We start from the raw sequence: 22,315 nt of genomic DNA, 5'->3' as shown, positions 1-22,315 counted from the left end.
GGTGATCAGGGGCGGGAGACCGCCGCTGGAGCGCCAAACCTGCCAAATAGAGTGGTGGACAGTGGTCGTGATGACAGCCGTGCACACTGGATACATGACCCAGGGAACAAGGAAACCGCTCTTGCTGAGCTCTTGAGTACTGCAGCCACTTGGGCATGCAGCACAATTAAATGCAAAAGGTAACAAAAAGATGGAGATCTGCTTAACAGCTCCAGAGCAGCGGGTTTCATTGTCCCTGGGTTGCCCGTCTCAAGGGCACTTTGAAGCCTTTCACGGGTTCTGGGCGGCCACGAGATGGGTGGCGTCTGCTTCCTGCGGTGAGCTCCACGCCAGGGCCGGGCCGAAGGGGCGGGCCCTTGGCGATGAGTAGACGGAGTGCGGGATCTTGAGCCGCACTGGGGCAGGATATGCCGGCTAGCATCCATCTACTGCTCTACCATCGAAAACTGCTGGGCAAAGTCCTCGACAGTATCGCCGAATAGGCCCGCCTTGGAAATGGGGGCAGCAAGGAATCGTGTCTTGTTGGCCTCACCCATCTCGACCAGGTTGAGCCAAATGTGGTGCTCCTGGACCACTAGTGTGGCCATCGTCCGCCCGAGAGACCGTGCCGTGAACTCCATCACTTGGAAAGCGAGGTCGGTCATCGAGCGCAGTTCCTGCATCAATCCCGGGGCGGAACTACCCTCGTTAAGTTCCTTTAGCGCCTTGGCGGACTTGCAGGGGAGCCATGGCGTGCAGGGCAGAGGCGGCATGTCCAGCGGCACAGTAGGCCTTGGCCGTCAGAGACGACGTAAAGCTACAGGCCTTGGACGGGGGCTTTGGGCACCCGTGCCAGGTGGCGGTGCTCTGCGGGCATAGGTGCACCATGAGCGCCTTTATCCACCGGGGGATTACCGAATAGTCCTTGGCCGCTCCACCATCGAGGGTAGTGAGGGTGGGGAAGCTGGAAAGATTGTGACCAGGCAGCAAAAAGTGCCTCCAGCGACCGTGTCAGTGCTTCATGCACTTCCGGGAAGAAAGGAACGGGGGCAGGGTGTGGCTTTGAGCGGCACCGCGAGCCCAGGAACCAATCACCGAGCCGCGAGGGTTCAGGGAAGAGCAGTGAGTTCCACTCTAGCCGACGCTCGTGGCTGCCCGGGAAAGCATGTCGTCATCTCCGCATCAGCCTGTCTGGGCAATTGACCCTGAAGGGAGGAGCCCAGCTGAGGCTTCCGACTGGACGAGCCCGCTCTCCAATGCTGCGCTCGAGAGCTCATCACTTTCGCGGGCTCCAAATAAGAGGTCGAACTTGCCGTGAGACAAGCCGGCGGACTCATCCGGAAGCCCGATCGGGGCAGACAAACGTGCTGGGGAATGGGAGGTCCGCGGGGGGATACCCGGCGGAGGCGGTCCCATTGGGGTCCCCAAATCGCCCCCAGTGCTAGCCGCGCTGGCCTCATACCCGTGGGTAAAAGGACCGAGGTGGGAGCCTCTGGGGTGGCTCGGTTTCTTACGAAGGCGAGCTGCGACTGCAACGTTGCCATTGACATTCTCGCAATGAGAACATGACCATCCACGAATGCTGTCTCCGTGTGAGCAGTGCCCAGACACAAAAGACAGTGATCGTGACCATCAGAAGGCGAGAGATAATGAGCGCAACCAGGAATAACACACAATCAGAAAAGCATCTTTAAAAAGACGTGTCTTTAAAAAGACGTTCCGTGTGTGCCGCTCTTTTAGAGAAATATTCTCTTTTAGAGAAATATACTCTTTTATTTCTGCCGAAGCGCCCAGGGGCATTCTCTGCAGTGCACCAGTTCAGAGGGGGGAGAAGCCACTGAAATGCGCTGTCAGATCCAGCAGAGGTGAATGAACAGTAGTATTCAGCTCAGTGAGCATGACTGTTCGGCTCCGAAGAGAAAATCTGAATGAGTGGTTGCATACCAGCTCCTTTTATACCCGTATGTCTGGGGGAGTGGCATGCAAATACAACTTGTCAATTTTCATTGGCCTTTTATCAAAGACCAGAGGTGTCTCGGGCTCCCAAGAGTGACCCCTAGTGTCACTACATCGACACAATGTCGAGTGAGTGACAGATAGGGAACCCTCATTAAATCTGTTGTTGATTGCTCAATTGGAAGCATTTAGTCTCGGAAAACGCCCTGGTGAATTTAGAGGTGTTGCCACATATAGAGAAAAAGAAATCATATAGCTGGCGCCTTAATGTATCCCTTTTGCAAAATCCTGATTTCCAACAAATGTTAAAGGACAACAACAAGTTCTCAGGATACAAAGTCAATTGGTCTAAATCCGAAGCTTTGGCTTTGACAGCATACTGTCCAGTAACGACTTTCCAGCCCGGCGCCTTCCAGTGGCCCAAACAGAGCATTAAGTATTTGGGAATTTTATACCCAGCAAATTTGTCTGATTTTGTCAGTTAATTTTGTTCCCTTAATAAAAAGGTTTTCGAATGATGTGGACAGGTGGGCTTCATTACACTTACTGATGATTGGGAAGGTTAATGTAATTAAATGAATTGTATTCCAAAATTCAATTACCTGTTACAATCTCTCCATATAGATATCCCTCTCTCTTATTTCAAGCAATTTGATAGCATAGCAAAGTCCTTCATTTGAAATGGTAAGCGTGCCAGGTTAAATTTCAATAAGTTACATTTTTGCTGATTGACAAAGTTGGGTTAGACCTACCCAAGATTTTGTTTTATTATTATGTATTCGGTCTCAGACATTTGGCTCTTTGGTCACTTTCACCTGAGAGAGCCCCTCCCTGGTTTTGTATTGAAAAGGAAGCTCTTGCCCCTATCTCGCCTCTGCATAGCCTTTCGATCAAATTAATCGGAGAAGTTAAGTCAAACCCCATTATTTTGCATTTACACTTGATATGGACAAAAGTGTCCAGAGTGTTTAATTCAGATATTTATTTAAACGTAGCCTCGAGCATATGGCAGAACCCTAAACTATGCATTAATAAATCCCCTTTCTGGTGGTCAGATTGGATTGTGAGGGGGGTTAATACACACGATGACCTATATGAGAGTGGAGTATTGTGATTACTGCTTTTGGAAAAGGTCATGAGGCATCAGTGTATTACTCCCTGCTAATTCAGAGTCTGGGGGACTGAGCTTTAAATTCCCTCAAAAGATTATGGGAGGAAGATTTAAATTTGTTTTTGGAGGAGGGAGTGTGGGCTAGGATTCTTAAAAACATCAAGTCTGCATCTAGAGATGCAATAGTGTGCCTTATGCAATTTAAGATTCTACATAGATTTTATTGGACCCCTTCTAAATTGTATAGGCTTGGTCTTAAGGACACACCCACCTGCTGGCGATGCCATTTAGAAGATGGAGACACCACCCATGTTTTTTGGGGGTGTCGTAGGATACAGGAATTCTGGTTGAGGGTCCAGAATTTTATGGCCGACGTACTGGGTACTCAGATCTCCTTTTGCCCCAGGCTCTGTATTTTGGGTGACGGGGCGGTCATTGATGTAGGAGATAAGTACATGAAGAATTGGATCCTGGCTGGTGTTATGGTGGGCAGACAGGTTATCCTTAGAGGATGGAAGTCAGCTGGAGCCCCCTTGTTTCTTGAGTGGTGCGAGGAGATGGTGGCAGGGTGGCAGCTTGGGAAGAGTTGTCATATAGAAGGATAGGCAACATGGATATGTTCACCAGGAGGTGGGGCAGCTATTTGGCCTTTTTGGAGGTCTCTCTGGGAGGGGCAGTGGAGGGAGTCGTGTTGTTTTAAATGTGTATGTTGTAGCCTTTTGTTTTTGAACATATACTTTTTTTTAATGTATTTCTAAATATTTTCTTCTGTTTTATTGTTTGTTTGTGTGTCTTTGTCAATTGTATTTGACCACTGGGGTATCTGTTTGTGTTGGGTGGTGGGGTGGGGTGGTTAATGTTCAGGAGGAAGGGTTGTAAATAATATAATGTGATTCCAAATATTCTGTTTTATATATATATATATATATATATATATATATATATATATATATATATATATGTGTGTGTGTGTGTGTTATATGGAATCAATAAAAACTTTTAATAACAAAAACAATCCAACTTTTGTTTGAGTTTTACCATAAATTTAAATTTACTTAAGCTGAGACTGCAGTTAATCTGCATGTTTAAAAACCGCTGTGTTATTCTGATCAAAAGTGTGTTTTTCAAACTTATAAACAACATTCCCCTTTTAGAAATTCTTCATACAGAGCTATTTTGAATTATAGAAGATAATGTTTTTATAAATTTTGATTATATATCAAAAGCTAGAACTGTGGCTCAAACTAGCATATACTGTATAATGCACGTACTGTATGTGTATATTAACAATATGGTTACGTTTAACTGAGAGCTTTTTAAATTGCTTCCCACCTCCTTTGTCTCTTTTGAATCTCATTTCACTGTCATATTCCAATGAACTAACTCTTATCTAAGTCATGGGTCTTGTATGGTTCTGTGAAATAAATACAGTATGTTCACAATGAGGACAGATTTTATTCAAAACAACATATGCATAATTTACATTTAAAGTCTGTTGAAAGAGGGGAGAATTCAACTGAAAATAAATTGCGCACAGGAATTATGTAAATCAGGTAATTTTGTGCCTGTTGCCGCAATCGGTAACACTTTATAATAAGGTTCCATTTGTTAACATTAGTTAATGCATTAGATATCATGAACAAACACTTAATTTATTTTTTACAGTATTTATTAATCTTTGTTATTGCTAGTTAATAAAAATACAACTGCTCATTGTTAGTTCATAGTGCAATAACTAATGTTAACAAATACAAATTTTGATTTAAAAAATGTATTAGTATATGTTTAAATTAACATTAAGATTAACAAATGCTTAATAAGTATTGTTCATTGTAAGTTCATGTTAATTAATGTTGTTAAATAATGTTAACAAATGGAACCTTATTGTAAAGTGTTACCCCACAATCTGATTGTAATTTGCATGGGGCAATTACTGGCCAAGCAAATGTATAAACAGACACAAGGCAAATGCATGTGCATGTCTGTGTATATGTGGAAAACAGATGGTGATAAAAATCTCCATTGGGTACAATGGTTTAATATATTGTTCAGACTGTGGGCCCTATTTTAAGAGTGCTAGCCCTAAGCTAGTCAATGGGAATGGCCATGAAGTTTTGGTATTTTTGTGCAAGCATGCGCTAAGTCTAGGTGCAAGTGGGTTTGTTGAACTCGTGCATGCAATATGCAAATGGGTTGGGTCAAGTGCAATTTAATTCTGAAGATCTTCTCTGGTTATTCCACCATCAGGATATAAACAAAGACAGCAAATTCATAAGAAGTTGGTAGTGTAAATGGACTGTATAAAATGAATTAGAAAAATTGATTTTTTAACTGCATCCTTGAAGAATGCCATGCATATTTCTATATCAGTGACATAGAAAAGTAATACTTTTATATGCATGGAAAATGTGATTCCCGTCAGAATTTGGATGTATGTGCCATTACATTATAGAGATTTTAAGTATTATTAATCATTTTCATCTACTGATACAAAAGTCAAGGCTAGTATTAACAGTGATTGTATCGTCATGCACTTCACTTCTACTGGTCCATTTTGACAAATGTAATTCATTTATTGAAACAATGTTTTTGTTTTATTTTTTTCAAATGTAACCAAAAATATTTCTAAATTCAAATGATACTTCAAACGAAACAAAAAAATAATCAAAATAATGAAGTGGTCAAAATAATCATACCAAATCCAAACATTTTACAGGCCGGTGAAGTTCTTCCACCAGCCTGTTTTGCAGTGACTTAAAAATCACTCTGTGGCAACAGGTGGAAATATACCAGTACAAATTAGATCATAAATACAATTGTAAATATAAACATAATAATAATAATTGAAAAATAAACCATGTCCTATAAATAATTTAACACACATCTCATACATTTTTGTCTCATAAAACGGCTTTGACAGTGATTGTCAGGGACTTAATTTGATGTTACACTATATTTTAAGAGTTTGGACATTAACTTTATTACCACCTTTGGACTTTGCATTAAGATAAGACGTGGTTTTGTATTTTCTCAGGAAAATAGCAAATTGCGCTTTGCGCCACTTCATTACCATAAAATACAAACACTCCCACCCACGGCCACTTGCACTTTGCGCTGGCACGAAAAATGCACTTAGATTTAGCGTATTCACGGAAATTAGATAAGATGTTGTGCACAGTTGTGGCGTGCAGCACATTGCGCACTCACGAAAATAAAGCCCAATATCTTATATGGTTTCTGATAAATATTGTATCTAAAAAATCCAACCTTCTCTTTTATTTGATTTTTCAAAGCCATCAACAAACCCAACAGTTATTGTGACGTGTTAACTGCGCAAAGCAAATAGAGCTGACATTTGTGAATCCAGCACATTCTATAAAGAGCCTCATTTACAAAGAAAGGAGGTATGGTTGCGATGAAAACAATGAAATGGCACCACAACACTATACCAGTGCACACAGCACCATGTCAAGATGGACTGATGATGGTATGTGAACAAGACACCGGGTTTTGCGATGAAATAACATTCATGCAGCTGTTTAGTGAATTGCCCCTGGGTGTTACAGTTTTCATTAATCTGTCTATTTTTTTGTGCTTAAATCAATATGTGTTGATCTTTTGAGGCAAATCTCCCTGTTTATAATACATTCCCCTGTGTCTCAAGATTAACTTAAGTCAACAGTTCTTTTTCTGAGACCAAATGAGTACAAATATCTTATATATAAATAATTAATGCCATACCCTTTCTCAAGTATAAACTGTAAATGCATTGAAAGCAGAGAACAAATCAAAGTCTCTGTTGTCTGTGTAGGAATCTTTAGATTAAATAAGTGTGATTTTATACTAGTTTTTCTTCTAAGATTTTATTATACCAAGTTGTTGAACAAATATTTGACAGCTCTATAATCTTTTTGGACAAACCATGTTTAAAACCATTTGACCACACATCAGTTTAATTTTATATTAGCCTGATCATTATTTTGCGCCATGCCTAACGCATAACACTTCATTATGGTAAGATCACTGTAACGCATGGCTTCTCATGTCTTATTGTCCCATTCTATTCTATTCTATTCTATTCTATTCTATTCTATTCTATTCTAATATTGACACAATTCCAGATTTAAATTAATTAGGATCTTTGTTATAACATAACTACAATTATGAAAATTTCATATGCTACAAAAAATAAAAATAAAATTGCTTGATATTATTATTTATTTTTATTATTATTATTACTATTTAATGGACTAACACACACAAAAAAAAATGACATTAAAATTAACACTTTACTGAATTGGGAAATCTAGGATGGCCAATTATGAGATGACAGGAGCAGCAAACCAAGAAATATCACATTTGGAATGACTGTGAGTAAATTACCAGCATGTCTCTTAGGGCAGCTGTTTGGCTCAAATCACAAAACAGCATTTATAAACATTACATTCACTACCATTTAATCCAAATTTTTAAAAACATGTTTAAAAAAGACCCACTGACACATTGTTAGCATACTGTATCTATTTTGAAGTCTGTGGAGCTGGTAGCTACAGCTGTTCTGATGTTGTGTTTTCAGCATTTAGACTCTCTCTCTTTTTTAAGACAAATTACACAATTTGTTTGGCTGATGTTAAGCCATTTACCCACTCACAGGGGGAATATCATTAACAATGAAATCAGTAAACTGCTCTATCATGCAAATGTATCTCAGTTATTCTACTAGTCCAGTTATAAGCTTCTGTTTCACAGGTCAGTTGTGGTACCTATTTTGTTTCTCTTTTCAAGAATAGGTACAACAACAGCAAAAGCTAAAAATAGCGGTTCTTTCTCCATCTATGTGCATATATTGCAGGCAATGATCTTCAGTCCCAGCATCATCTTACACTTTTGCTCTGTCAGCCACTGCTGATGCTGTGTTAGACTCACACAAATGAAAGGTTTAAGGGATTGTGGGTCAGGGGGAATAAATGACGGTGCTCTGGAATAAATGCAGAATGCACAGCATGTACAAGCTATTATACTCTCTAGGTAGACTATATGATAACACTTTACAATAAGGTTCTATACATTACATTGAATAATGCATTAGGTATGATGAACAAACAATCAGCAATCATTCATGTGCTAACATCTATATTAATTAGTCTGATTCAGGTAAAAAATATTATTTATATTGAATTATTATCCCTGAATCAACCTGAATACACTAAACTAGAAAAATTTGACATCCAACGTTCAATATTAAAAATGTATATGCAGAAATAAAAAAAAGTATTGTTCATTCAGTACATGTTAAGTACTGCGTTATCCAATGTAAACGTATACAAACCTTTTTAAGTGTTATCAGTCTAGCAAATGTTTTTTAAGCCCACTTCTCTTCAGGTTTAAATGTTGTTTATGTTAAACATATCTATGTAAATGCCTTTAAAAAATTCTATCTTGATCTCTATAGTTCCACATCTTCGTCTACTGATGATGATATTAGAAATTTTGTGGAACCATTAGAACTCCCTAAATTAATGACTGAGCAAAAAAACTCTCTTGATTCTGAGATAACCTTGGAGGAACTTGATGAGGTAATTAAGGCCTTACCTACAAGCAAGGCTCCAGGGCCAGACGGCTTTGCTGCTGAATTTTTTAGATCTTATGCTACAGAATTGGCTCCATTTTTGTTAGAAGTTTATTCGGAATCATTAAAGAATGGAAAGCTTCCGCCAACCATGACGCAAGCCCGGATCAGTCTGATTCTTAAAAAAGACAAAGATCCAAGCGAGTGTAAATGTTACTGTCCAATTTCCCAGATCCAGCTAGATGTACAAATTTTGGCTAACAAATAAAGTTATGACATCTCTTATACATATAGATCAGGTGGGGTTTATTCAGGGTCGTAGCTCTTCTGATAACATTAGACGTTTCATCAATATCATGTGGTCATTGGCGAATAATCAGACTCCAGTCGCTGCCATCTCACTTGATGCCGAAAAGGTGTTTGATATGGTAGAATGGGATTATCTTTTAAGATTTTGGAAATGTATGGGTTCGGGAGTACGTTTATTGGTTGGATCAAGTTACTTTATAGACACCCGGTAGCGGTGGTACAAACAAATTGATTCATTTCAGATTATTTTACTCTGAATAGAGGCAACCGGCAAGGTTGCCCTCTTTCCCCATTATTGTTCTGTCTTGCCCTGGAACCATTAGCAGCCGCGATGAGAAAGGAGGATCACTGATGGCGTGATGGGTGATGGCGGGAGGTGTGGCGCATAAACTTCTACTTTATGCAGATGATATTTTATTATTCATCTCTGAACCTACTAAATCTATGCCTTGCCTCCACAGAATTATTAATTCCTTTTCCAAATTCTCAGGATACAAAGTCAACTGGTCTAAATCCGAAGCTTTGGCTCTGACAGCATCCTGTTCAGTAAAGGCCTTCCAGCCAGGCGCCTTCCAGTGGCCCAAACAAGGCATTAAGCATTTGGGTATTTTATTCCAAACAAATTTGTCTGATTTAGTTAGAGTTAATTTTGACCCTTTAATAAAAAGGATTTCTAGCGATGTAGACAGGTGGGCTTCATTACATTTATCGATGATTGGGACGGTTAATGTTATTAAAATGAACTGTATTCCAAAATGTAACTACCTGCTACAGTCTCTCCCGGTAGATGTCCCCCTCTCTTATTTCAAGCAATTTGAGAGCATAACGAAGTCTTTTATTTGGAGTGGCAAAAGCCCCAGATTACATTTTAGTTAGCTACATAGGCCGATTGACAAAGGTGGGCTAGGCCTACCCAAGATTTTGTTTTATTATTATGCGTTCGGTCTCAGACATTTGGCTCATTGGTCGCTTCCACCTTAAAGAGCCCCTCCCTAGTTCTGCATTGAACAAGAAGTTCTTGCCCCTATTTTGCCATTGCAACGCCTTTCTGCCAATCTAACCAGAGAAGTTAAATCACACCCCTTTATTTCACATTTGAACTCAGTATGGACAAAAGCATCCAGAGTGTTTAATTCAGATATTTATCTAAAAGTTGCCTCGAGCTTATGGCTAAACCCCAAACTATGCATTAATAAGTCCCCTTTTTATTGGTCGGAGTGGATTGCGAAGGGGGTTAATACACTCAGTGATCTTTATGAGAATGGTGTGATGAGATCCTTTGAAAATTTGGTTCAATATTTTGGGATCCCCAGATCTCAGTTTTTTAGGTATCTTCAGCTACGCCACTTGCTCTGTACTATTTTTGGGAATAGCATACACCCCCCCTCCTAAAGAAGCAGATACTCTGGGAGAGGTGATTTCTGCTTTTGGAAAAGGTCATGAGGCATCAGTGTATTACTCCCTGCTAATTCAGAGTCTGGGGGATGGAGTCTCAACCACTCAAGAGATTATGGGAGAAAGATTTAAACTTTGGAGTTTGGAAGAGGGAGAATGGGCTAAGATTTAAAAAAACACAAAAACTGCATCTAGAGATGCAAGGGTGCGCCTAATACAATTCAAGATTTTACATCGGTTCTATTGGACCCCCTCTAAATTGTATAAGCTTGGTCTTAAAGACACACCCACCTGCTGGCGATGCCAATCAGCGGATGGATATATAACCCATATCTTTTGGGGTTGTGTTGAAATTCAAAAGTTTTGGTTAAAGGTGCAGAGTCTGGTGTGCGATGTGTTAGGCATTCAGGTATCATTCTGCCCCAGACTCTGTATCTTGGGTGATGGGGCAGTCATTGACATTGAAAGCAGACACATAAAGAGTAGGGTCTTAACTAGTGACAGGATCACCAGGCAGATCATTTTGAGGGGCTGGAGGTTGGCTGGAGCGCCCTCTTTTCAGGAGTGGTGCTCGGAGATGGGAAGGGTGGAGGCCTTTGAGGAAGTAACATTCAGAGGAACAGGGAGGTATAAAGTGTTCGTGGAGAAATGGGCGGGTATTTGTCATTTGTGGATATGTGATTATTGTTGTTGTGTTTATCTGTTTATTTATTTATTTAATTTTTTGTGTATGTGTATGTCTATGTCATTTGGGCCACTGTTATGTTGTTGGGGTTAGGGTGGGATTGGGAGGGGTAATAGTTGGGGTTAAGATTGATTCTATGTATATATGTTTTATCTTATGAATTACATATATGTGAATAGCTGCTCAGAGATTCTAAAGCTCTGCGTGCGATCCAAATAGATGCGTAAAGTGCGCACCAGACACAGCGATGAAAGGGCTGGGTCTGCCTCCTCCTGGGGCAGCACTTGCAGGGTCACCACCTGGTCCCTAAAGGGGTGATGGGAACCTTGGGCACATAGCCCGGTTGGGGTCTCAGGATCACGTTAGAGTAACCTGGACCGAACTCCAGGCATGTTTCACTGACAGAGAACGCTTGCAGGTCACCTACCCTCTTGATGGAAGTGAGCACAGTCAGGAGGGCAGTCTTCAAGAAGAGTGCCTTAAGCTCGGCTGACTGCAAATGCTCAAAGGGCATTCTGTAGACCCTGAAGAACTACAGAGAGTTCCAATGAGGGAACAAGGTCGGTCTGGAGGGATTCAGCCTCCTGGTGCCTCTTAGGAACCTGATGATCAGGTCGTGCTTCCCTAAGGACTTACCGTCAACTGCGTCGTGGTGTGCTGCTATGGCGGCAACATACACCTTCAAGGTGGAAGGGGACAGCCTCCCTTCCAACCTCTCCTGCAGGAAGGAAAGCACTGATCCAACTGCGCATCTCTGTGGGTCTTCCCGATGGGAAGAACACCACTTAATGAACAGACGCCACTTAAAGGCATACAGGCGCCTCGTAGAGGGGGCCCTAGCCTGAGTGATCGTGTCTACCACCGCGGGTGGTAGACCGCTTAGGTCTTCCGTGTCCCGTCCAGGGGCCAGACATGGAGATTCCAGAGGTCTGGTCGCGGGTGCCAGATGGTGCCCCGTCCCTGAGAAAGAAGATCCTTCCTCAGGGGAATTCGCCGGGGGGGGGGGGGGGCTGTCATGAGGAGCGTGAGGTCCAAGAACCATGCCTGGGCGGGCCAGTAGGGTGCTACCAGGATGACACGCTCCTCATCCTCCCTGAACTTGCACAGGGTCTGTGCAAGTAGGCTCACTGGGGGAAAATGCATATTTGCACATTCCAGGGGGCCAGCTGTGTGCCAGCGCGTTTATGCCGAGAGGGGCCTCGGTCAGGGCGTACCAGATCGGGCAGTGGGGAGGATTCTTGGGAGGCGAACAGGTGCACCTGTGCCTGTCGAATCGACTCCAAATCAGCTGGACCACCTGAGGGTGGAGTCTCCACTCTCCCCTGAGGATAACCTGTCGTGACAGCGCATCCGCTGTAGTGTTGAGGTTTCCCGGGATGTAAGTGGCTTGCAGCGACTTGAAGTGCTGCTGACTCCAGAGTAGGAGACGGCGGGCGAGTTATGACATACAATGAGAGCACAGACCGCCATGGCGGTTGACATATGCTACTGTTGTCGTGTTGTCTGTCTGAACTAACAGGTGCTTGCCCTGGATCAACGGCCGAAACCTCTGCAGGGCGAGCAGAATTGCCAACAACTCGAGGCAGTTGATGTGCCATTGCAGTCGCAGACCCGTCCAGAGGCCGGTGGCTGCGTGCCCGTTGCAAACAGCACCCCAGCCCATTTTGGAGGCATCTGTCGTGACCACGACGCGCCTGGAGACCAGTTCTAGAGGAACGCCTGCCCGTAGAAACGAGAGGTCGGTCCAAGGGCTGAAAAGAAGGTGACAGACCAGCGTGATGACCACGCGCTGTGTCCCATGGTGCCATGCCCATCTCGGGACTCGAGTCTGGAGCAAGTGCTGAAGCGGCCTCATATGCATCAACCCGAGCGGGGTGGCCACCGCCGAGGATGCCATATGCCTCAGGAGCCTCTGAAAAAGTTTTAGTGAAACCACTGTTTTCTGTTTGAACGCCTTCAAACAGGCCAGCACCGACTGGGCGCTCGCCAGAATGCGTTTTTAACGTCAGCATCTTGAACGGGAGTCTTTGTTAAGCCTAGTTCAGTACTCACAGGTCCAAGATTGGCCACAACCCACCGCCTTTTTTGGGTACGATGAAGTAGGGGCTGTAAAACCCCTTCTTCATCTCGGCTGGAGGGACAGGTTCTATCGCACCCTTCCGTAGGAGTGTAGTGATCTCCGTGCAAGGTAGCAGTGTTTTCGTCCTTCACCAAGGTGAAGTGGACACCGCTGAACCTGGGCGGATGCCCGGCAAAGTGAATCACGTAGCTGAGTCAGACAGTCCGGACCAGCCATCGTGATGGATTGGAAAGTGCAAGCCACGCGTCCAAGTTCCGCGCAAGGGGGACCAAAGGGACAACATCATCAGACGTACCAGCAGGCGGGGCCTCGTGGCAGGGTGGAGCTCTTCGTGGCCGTGCTGAGTCTAAGGACATTGAAGCACTTACCTGGCTCCTTGTGACCACCCCGGAACAGCCTGGGACGGGGAGGAAGGGGCCTGTCCTCGTAACCCGTGGAGACTGTCACATCGGGGGCAGATTTGTGCCACAGCTGGGCGCTCAGTGGTGGGAGACCGCCGCTGGAGCACCAAACCTGCCAATAGGTAATAAAAAGATGGAGAGATCTGCTTACCAGCTCCAGAGCAGCAGGTTTCATCGTCCCTGGGTCGCCCGTCTCAAAGGCGCTTTGAAGCTTTTCACGGGTTCTGGGCGGCCGCGAGACGGGTGGCGTCTGCTTCCTGCAGTGGGCTCCACACTGGGGCCGGGCCGAATGGGCGGGCTGCAGCGATATGTCGGCTAGCATCCGTCTACTGCTCCACCGTCGAGAATTGCTGGGCAAAGTCCTTGACTGTGTCGCCTAATAGGTCATTCTGGGAGATGGGGGCAGCAAGGAATCGTGTCCTGTCGGCCTCACCTATCTCGACCAGGTTGAGCCAAAGGTGGCGCTCCTGGACCACTGATGTGGACATCGTCTGCCCGAGAGACCGCGCCGTGACCTCCGTCGCTCAGAGAGCGAGGTCAGTCATCGAGCGCAGTTCCTGCATCAATCCCGGGGCAGAACTACCCTCGTGCAGTTCCTTTAGTGCCTTGGCGGGCTTGCAGGAGAGCCATGGCATGCAGTGTGGAGGCGGCTTGTCCAGCGGCACCGTAGGCCTTGGCCATCAGAGACGACATAAACCTACAGGCCTTGGACGGGGGCTTTGGGCACCCGTGCCAGGTGGCGGAGCTCTGCGGGCATAGGTGCACCGCGAGCGCTTTTATCCACCGGGGGATTGCTGAATAGCCCTTGGCCGCCCCACCATCGAGGGTAGTGTGTGTGGGGAAGCTGAAAAGGTCGGGACCGGGCAGTAAAAAGTGCCTCCTGCGACCTTGTCAGCCCTTCATGCACTTCCAGGAAGAAAGGAACGGGGGCGGGGCTTGGCTTCGAGCGGTGCCACGGGCCCAGGAACCAATCATCGAGCCGCGAGGGTTCAGGGAAGAGCAGAGGGTTCCACTCTAGCCGCCCGGGAAAGCATGTCGTCATCTCCGTGTCAGCCTGTGACTGGGAAATCATCCCCAAAGGGAGGAGCCCAACTGAGGCTTCCGACTGGATGAGCCCGCTCTCCGATGCTGCGCTCGAGAGCTCATCACTTTCGCAGGCTCTGAATAAGAGGTCGAACTCGCCGTGAGATGAGCCAGCGGACTCATCCGGAAGCCCGATCGGGGCAGACAAGCGTGCTGGGGAATGCGAGGTCCGCGGGGGGATACCCAGCGGAGGCAGTCCCATTGGGGTCCCCAAATCGCCCCCAGTGCTAGCCGCACTGGCCTCATACCCGTGGGTAAAAGGACCGAGGCCGGGAGCCTCTGGGGTGGCTTGCTTTCTTACGAAGGCGAGCCGCAACCGCATCGTTGCCATGGACATGTCCTCACAATGAGAACATGACCATCCACGAATGCTGTCTCCACGTGAGCAGTGCCCAGACACGAAAGACAGTGATCGTGACCATCAGAGGGCGAGAGATAACGAGCACAACCAGGAATAACACACAATCGGAAAAGCATCTTTAGAAAGACGTGTTTTTAAAAAAACATTCCGTGTGTGCCGCTCTTTTAGAGAAATATACTCTTTTAGAGAAATATACTCTTTTATTTCTGCCGAAGCGCCCAGGGGCATTCTCTGCATTGCACCAGTGCAGAGGGTGGAGAAGCCGCTGAAATACGCCGTCAGATCCAGCAGAGGTGAATGAACAGTCATGGGAATTCAGCTCAGTGAGCATGACCGTTCGGCTCCGAAGAGAAAATCTGAATGAGTGGTTGCATACCAGCTCCTTTTATACCCGTATGTCCGGGGGAGTGGCATGCAAATACCACTCGCCAATTTTCATTGGCCTTTTATCAAAGACCAGAGGTGTCTCGGGCTCCCAAGAGTGACCCCTAGTGTCACTACATCGACACAACGTCGAGTGAGTGACAGATAGGGAAACATATCTATGTAGGGACAAGGGAGGTTTTTTTTTTTTCATTTTCTGTTATTTTAGTAGATAAATAAGCTGATTAAGTTATGGCATTTATGTTTAAAATCAAATCAATGTCAATAAAAACAATAGTTACCAACATGAAACATTAATTTAATTTATACAGTACACAAGAGGACAAAAAAGAGACAGTTGTTGGCATCTCACCTTGCCTTTATCTCTCATTGAACCCTTGCCGAGGATGGACATCTTTGCTCCGGTTTCCTCTTGTAATCTTTTCATAGAATTGCCCCTGGGTCCCAGCAGCTTCCCAACAAAATTAAACTATAATAGAGGAGAGAAAAGGCAATACGGTTGGTCTCTCACACTGCCTGCTTCCAAGACGGTTGCCTCAGTTACCTCGCAGTCAATAAAAAAACATTTGAAATACATTTGTTTTTCTCATCATGCACAAAACCATTTACAGCTAAAGAATGAAAAATTATTTGTCCGGTTCAAAATGTAATCTGTATCCGCTCTCAATCCAGCATATTTTGTAGTTTTCATAGGCTTTTGTGAAGTTTGTCAGAAGCGGTAAAAAACCCTTCTATGTGAGAGTGTACACCTGTTTCTGGAGGGTACTGTAGTCACTCATGTGCCTAATCAATGTTTGGGGTCAGTGGTTGGGCTCTGCTGCTTTCACAGATATTATAACGTACCAAATACCAAAAGGGATTTTCAAAACGATCCAAAAGTCTATGCTTGCATGAGGCGAAACATAATTACTTAATTTCCAATGCCAATTCAAGTAATACTGCCCAGATGATGAGCTACCCTTGGGGCAGCAACTAACATTTCAGATGCACAGCAGATGAGCGGTCAATGAGAACACTTGGCACTCACCATTTTTTTCACCTTCTCTCTGTTGTTTTACTCACGTCTGTGCATCCTTCGCTGAGTACGATGCTATACCTTTAAGGCATTCCTGAGTATTATAGTGTATACACATTGCAATCAGATTTGGCCTGCTGACGATTTTCTAATGACCAGGCCATGCTGACAACAGATCTTAAGTAGTCAATAAATGCTGTCTTTTTAAGAAAAGCATCCTTGTATAAAATGATGCATCAAATTCCCTTTATAACAATTTCACTTCATCACTGTCTGCTCATCTTCAGTGTTAATCAGTTTCTCTGATGTGTTACCATCCCCTTATCCCTTTAATCCCTTATCCAGCATCCCCTGCAAATGATCTTGAGATTTTACATGTTTTTGAGAATCCTTACAAAAAAGCATGTTTTCTTGATCTTTTCTGAGGACAACACAACAGAAACAAAGGTTAAGCATTCTCTGTGGAACTGATACTTACAGTCTGACAGTCTGTGTAATTTTAGGGCATGTTCACGCTGCAGTTAAATAAAGTTGTCACTGAGTGCTCTGATTACTTAATCCCATGCTATACACATTCAGTTCAGTCATTTAGTGAAAACCAAATACTTTCCTGAAAAATTCATGTAGTGACAACCGTATTTACAGTACATAAAATCTGTGCGGTGTGTACAGAACTGAACTGATGTAATTAATGATGTAATTAAAAGCTAATTTGTGATGTTTTTCAAACACGCTTTTAATTATGGTGGTGGTGTGCACGAGGCGATCTTCTGACATGGCGCTTGATGAAATCGTCTGATGGGGTGAGTGTTCAGCGAATGCTATCGGGTAAAGTGCGAGGAAGGGTAGCCGGTAGACTTTGTGTGCCCCCATAGGGTAAGATGGTGCCCCCCAAAGGCTGCATAATCTGTGGTCCTGGGTGCAACTTGCTTGCAAATTTTGACAACAGTCAGTTTCTTTTTACCATAGTTTTTTCCACAAGGTCCAGAGAGAGAAAACGCTGTTAAAAATCAGCAGCTTAACACATATTAACAAAATACGGTACCTCCGATGACGGTAGTTTACTAAAAATTGGTGAACAATAATACTAGTAGACTAGTATTACTTTGTTCAAAAAGGTGAACGCTAGATGGGTGTAACAGGAAAAGGATGGGCAAGGAGGAGGCGGGAACCGGCAGAACAGTCAACATAAAGTTTTAATGCAAAACTCAACATAAAACAAACATAAACCATAAGACAAACAGACACACACAACGCGGCCACGTGCATCTCTCTCTATCTCGAACTGGCACCTCTAGCTCCCCTTTATCTCGCTCTCCTGCTGATCAGCTGATTCAGCACCAGCCGTGCACCATCACTGCCCGGCCATGCCATCCTCCTCGTCACACTCCTCCCCCGCACGATTCAGGCCGGGGCGCCACTGGTCTGACTAACCCCCAACCCCCCCGAAACTCTCTGGAGGGGAGACGCTGCCCTTCTGGCCATTCTGTCTGCCGGTGGTCCACCCCACCTCTTGTGGACCTGGGGGAGAGACGAGGGGAGGCGTGGGGAGAGGAAAAGGGCGAGCGGAGACACAGAGAGAAGAACTTGATCGCTGCCTCCCGGATGCGCTGTCGCCCGGTCCTCAACCGCTCCTCTGCCCTCTGGCAGACGGCAGCTCACTCCTACCCTGGCAGATGGCAGCGAGTCCTCCGGCTCTCAGCGGCCAGCAGCGACCCTTCCATCCCCTGGCGGATGGCAGCGTTGAGGACTCCGCGACAGCGCATCCCTCCTCCCTCCTGGGTTTCAGTACCACTGTAACAGGTAAAGGATGGGCAAGGAGGAGGCGGGAACCGGCTGAACATTCAACATAAAGTTTTAATGCAAAACTCAACATAAAACAAACATAAACCATAAGACACACAGACACGCGGCCGCGTGTGTCTCCCTCTCCCTCGAACTGGTGCCTCCGGCTCCCCTTTATCTCCATCTCCCGCTGATCAGCTGATTCAGCGCCGGCCGTGCATCATCACGGCCCGGCCACGCCCTCCTCCTCATCACAATGGGTTAAACTGTTGTCATCAGTTTCTTGTTTTCAGCTGCAAGACCAAAACATTACCAGGGTTATCACTATATCAGTCATCATTATTTCAGTACACACACAGAAAAACAATTCAGGGAATTCACGCATTTAAATGTAGTTGTCACTCCCAAAATTTGAAATGTGTATGAGGCCTGGAGGAAAAAAATAATCCAGCCTAAGATGGCTTGCTGGTCTTAGTTGGTTTAAGCTGGTCTTCCAGCCTGGCCGAGCTGGTGCTCATCTGGTTCAGCCTGACCAGCTGAAAAGTGCCCAAATCCCCTTTAAAACCAGCCAGGTTAAGAGTTTTTTTTAATATTTTTTTTTACAGGGTGGCCTGGAGATATGGCTGTTTACTATAGTATGTTGTTAGTTTCCAGCCCAGTGAGCCAAACATTACTGAGAAAACAGAATTTGCCCTTCAAATGTTTGCAAAGGTTAGCTGATGTGTTGTGGCCAGAATGAAACAGTTGGCTATAAAATATATTGACATACCCTGCCTAGCACATGGCTGGAATCTCCTAAACACATGCTCCTCCTAGCCAGGCTGTGGGTGCAGCTGTAGGAAACTGTAGCTCATGGAACACAGAAGAACTGTCAACAGATTTGGCCAGATCCAAAGCAAAATAACGCATGGTTAGACTAGTATATTTACACTGCAGTACTGCGCCAAAGCATCATGACCGTTTCTCCCTGATCGGGTGAGCTGGAGGTGTGCTGTTTGCCTCCCCTCCAACAGGGTGTGTATGACAGCTGGCTGGGTGCCTCGCAGCAGATGGTTGCCTCAGCTACAGTGGGAAGATGCTCGATGGGTGACTGCAGTGGAGTGGCCTGTTTTCATTAAGCTAATGAATGTCTGGAGCCACTCTCTTGCTCCACGGTGGGCAATTTATGCTGTATTAGGGGGCACAGTTCAGTGCTGGATGAGGTTTGAAGTGATGCAAGCTGTCCCTGGCTGAGGCAGGCCACAGAATGATGGACATTATGCAGCCTTGATGGGTTAGGGGTGATAAACCTGACAGCCTGAAGCATAAGTGTCAAGCTGCATTGGCTTATTTTGAGCACATGCGACTTCTAGGTGCACATAGTGTGTTGTGATGGAAGCTTGGGGGGATTCACCAAGAATGAATTGTGGCCACTGAAAGTGCTGTTTACTGTATTTACACATGGAGTCTGCATTGTTTTAGCACCCAATTCTCTAAATATATTATGCAAATCAAGGAATGGAACAACATGGCCAAAACAATCTGTGCTGAAAGCAATTTGCATGTCGTAATTTTTCATCTTGCAGGCTGGTTTTGACAGATAGGTTGTGAAAGATGCGGCAGGTTACTGTGATCTGTCATACTTTACTGGAAATGTACATCACTCCACTACTGTGATCTAGGCACCTGATGGCTGTTAAAAAACGACAAAAGTACATGGTTAGTGAATAAGACGCAAGGTTTTGCTCTGAAAGCTCTGGCTATGATAGTATTGAATTTTTATTTTAGTTTTTATTTCTATTTTATTTTCAATTTGTACTTTCAATTTAGCTTAGTTTTTCATTATCTTTGCTTCATGACTTGGTATTAGTCCAATGTTTTTTTTTTTTTTTTTTTTTTTTTTTTAAGTTTTTTAATCAAGTGTTTCAAATTGTATAAAATATTGTCTTCAAAAATTAAAGATAAAACATGTAATTTTTATTTTATTTTAATTATAGTTTAGTTTGAGACCTGAAATGCGTTTATTTAGTTGACAATAATAACACTGCACTCTTTTACATGGACACCAGAAAGCAGTTTATTGTGATAAATCTGCATAAAATTTGGAATATGCATTCACAGTAACATGCACTGTGCTATCGGCCTTCCCTTTACTCCCATATACATGCAGCACGGACAGTAAGCAGCTTTCTCCACAGCAATGTATTTCCAATGCAACACTTGTGTAAATAACAAACATGACATCCCAAGAAGAATTTTATTCTCTGTTGCCTTGCTTTATATCCAGATATCCTGGAATCAGAGTTGTTGCTGTGTTTGTTTCATTAAATTTCTATTGCAATCTGCAGCGGAATTGTGCAATAGTGGGGGTTCCCTCTTATGTCCAACTCGGGGATTTCCCCAATGTACTTGAGCACAGGTACTTCTGATTTCTGTAAAAACACATGGGTCACTGATTCCCACACTCAAAGTGGTTCAACTGTTTAGTGAATTCATCCCTAGATCCCCAGACTTCCAGCATCTGCTATAGTTGTTACTTCCATTGTCTGAGAATACTACAATAAGACTGGGAAATCATGCACTAGCACAGCAGTGTTTATTGATAACTAAAGAAGCTTGGATGGCTATTCACTGTGCTTTCATTTAAAATCACTTATTTTTGGACCCCATAGAGGGTTCAGAGTGTGTGTGGCTGGCTAAACAAATTACTTTTCACACTTGAGTCCCTTTGACAGGGACCTTGACCTATGCTATACACTCTCCGATGTGCATTCCATTGATTTCTCTTTCAAAATCTAAGTAGAAGCTATTTAAGTCACTTAGACCACTGAGCTCTTGATCACCACCATATTAGCGCAATCTCCAAGTACATTTTACCCTCATCATATAGAGTGAGTTTTCAACCTTACAGGACATGTGTCCCATTCTGTTCATCTAATTTGAGCTCACAAGAAGGGAATATGTGCTAACACCAATGACATACAGTACTATTTAAATAATATAAGTAAGGTTGTGTACAGTGTATGCATACTTAAAATATATAGACCTTTGCTTACCATTTTACTTTTAACGGTTGAACTTGAGTCTGTTTCTGCGAGTGAATCTCGCCAATCCGTGGTTCAATCACAGGTACAACATCATCCTCCAGTGTCAATAAACCTAAGCGGTACTTGCTTTTGATTCGAGTTAGTATGGAAAACATGGCTTCGCACTGTGGTATGGCTGGTCATTGTTAGTTTTTCTTGTTTGTCAACCTGACTCTTGACAACCAACTTATCTTTGAATGTCGGGTGTTTGATTTGTGTTTTTACTTTAACAGGTTTTAGACCTGCCATTTGCAAGTGGTGGAAAACATACAACACACTGTAGACGTGAATCAATTTTTTATGTAGGCCTACTATTCATTTTCTACAATCTTTTTGTCTTCCCTTTCCACTAACAGTGTACACTTGCAGTGTTTCATTTGTGCACGAATCGATGTGTTTGAATGAATCTTTTAAGTGAACTAATCCTTCTCATTCACTTCCATCATTACGGTCGTGAACTCACTGTTTTTTAAACAATCAGTTGAATCAATGATTAGATGGCTCACTTAACAAATAAAAGACGTTCATTTGTCACCACTTGCTAGCGTCAAGGTGTAATCTGCGGGACAAATCCTTTTGGTCAACGGATTCACAAGACTGTGATAAATCAAAATTCCCACCACTATTAAATGCTGTAATATTGCTGGATGAAACCACTGATATAGAGACAGTCTTTCTCCCTTTTTCTTTTATTTGTCTTGGGAACGTTTACCATGCTTTTTTTTTAATTTATTTTTGCTACTCATCAAATGCATTTCATGTATTATATATTATATTTTATTGTTTTACCCATGAGACCCACTCTTTACTCTTAAGACCCAGACTTTCAATCTTAAACTGTAAAAAGCCAAAATAAAAATATTATTACATTTTTAAAACTACTATAATCTAAACAAAGAGTGAAATATTTTTTTTTTCCAAAATTTACTGTGAAATTTATTTATATCAATTTATGTAGAAATGAAAATATTATTTAATTGTATTTGCGGTACATAATAAAATGTGAAAATAGCTATGAAAATAGCTTTAGCAAGACGAAGGAGGCATCCAATTTACTCCCATCCCCACTCATTTCCACCCCTGTATGCTATTAAACACAATACAAAAATTGGAGATATGATAGAAATGACACTGTGG

General features: G+C 43.6%; 1 protein-coding gene across 9 annotated transcripts in view; it reads right to left on the bottom strand.

Moving 5' to 3' along the window:
* Window positions 1–22,315, bottom strand: part of LOC127414134 (KH domain-containing, RNA-binding, signal transduction-associated protein 2-like) — a 137,433-nt gene that overhangs the window by 75,669 nt on the left and 39,449 nt on the right. For all 9 annotated transcript variants that reach the window (XR_007892739.1, XR_007892740.1, XR_007892736.1 and 6 more), the window contains one exon: window positions 15,666–15,782. Coding sequence is in view for 1 of the 9 variants with exons in the window: in XM_051651918.1 (XP_051507878.1) it covers window positions 15,666–15,782 (117 nt within the window). In the remaining 8 variants the exon portion in view is untranslated. The remainder of the gene's footprint in view (window positions 1–15,665; window positions 15,783–22,315) is intronic.

This window comes from Myxocyprinus asiaticus, chromosome 23 (genome assembly GCF_019703515.2).
Source record: "Myxocyprinus asiaticus isolate MX2 ecotype Aquarium Trade chromosome 23, UBuf_Myxa_2, whole genome shotgun sequence".
Lineage (NCBI taxonomy): Eukaryota > Metazoa > Chordata > Actinopteri > Cypriniformes > Catostomidae > Myxocyprinus > Myxocyprinus asiaticus.
The sequence above is the reverse complement of the archived record's forward strand: the minus strand, read 5'-3'. Positions and strand labels throughout refer to the sequence as shown.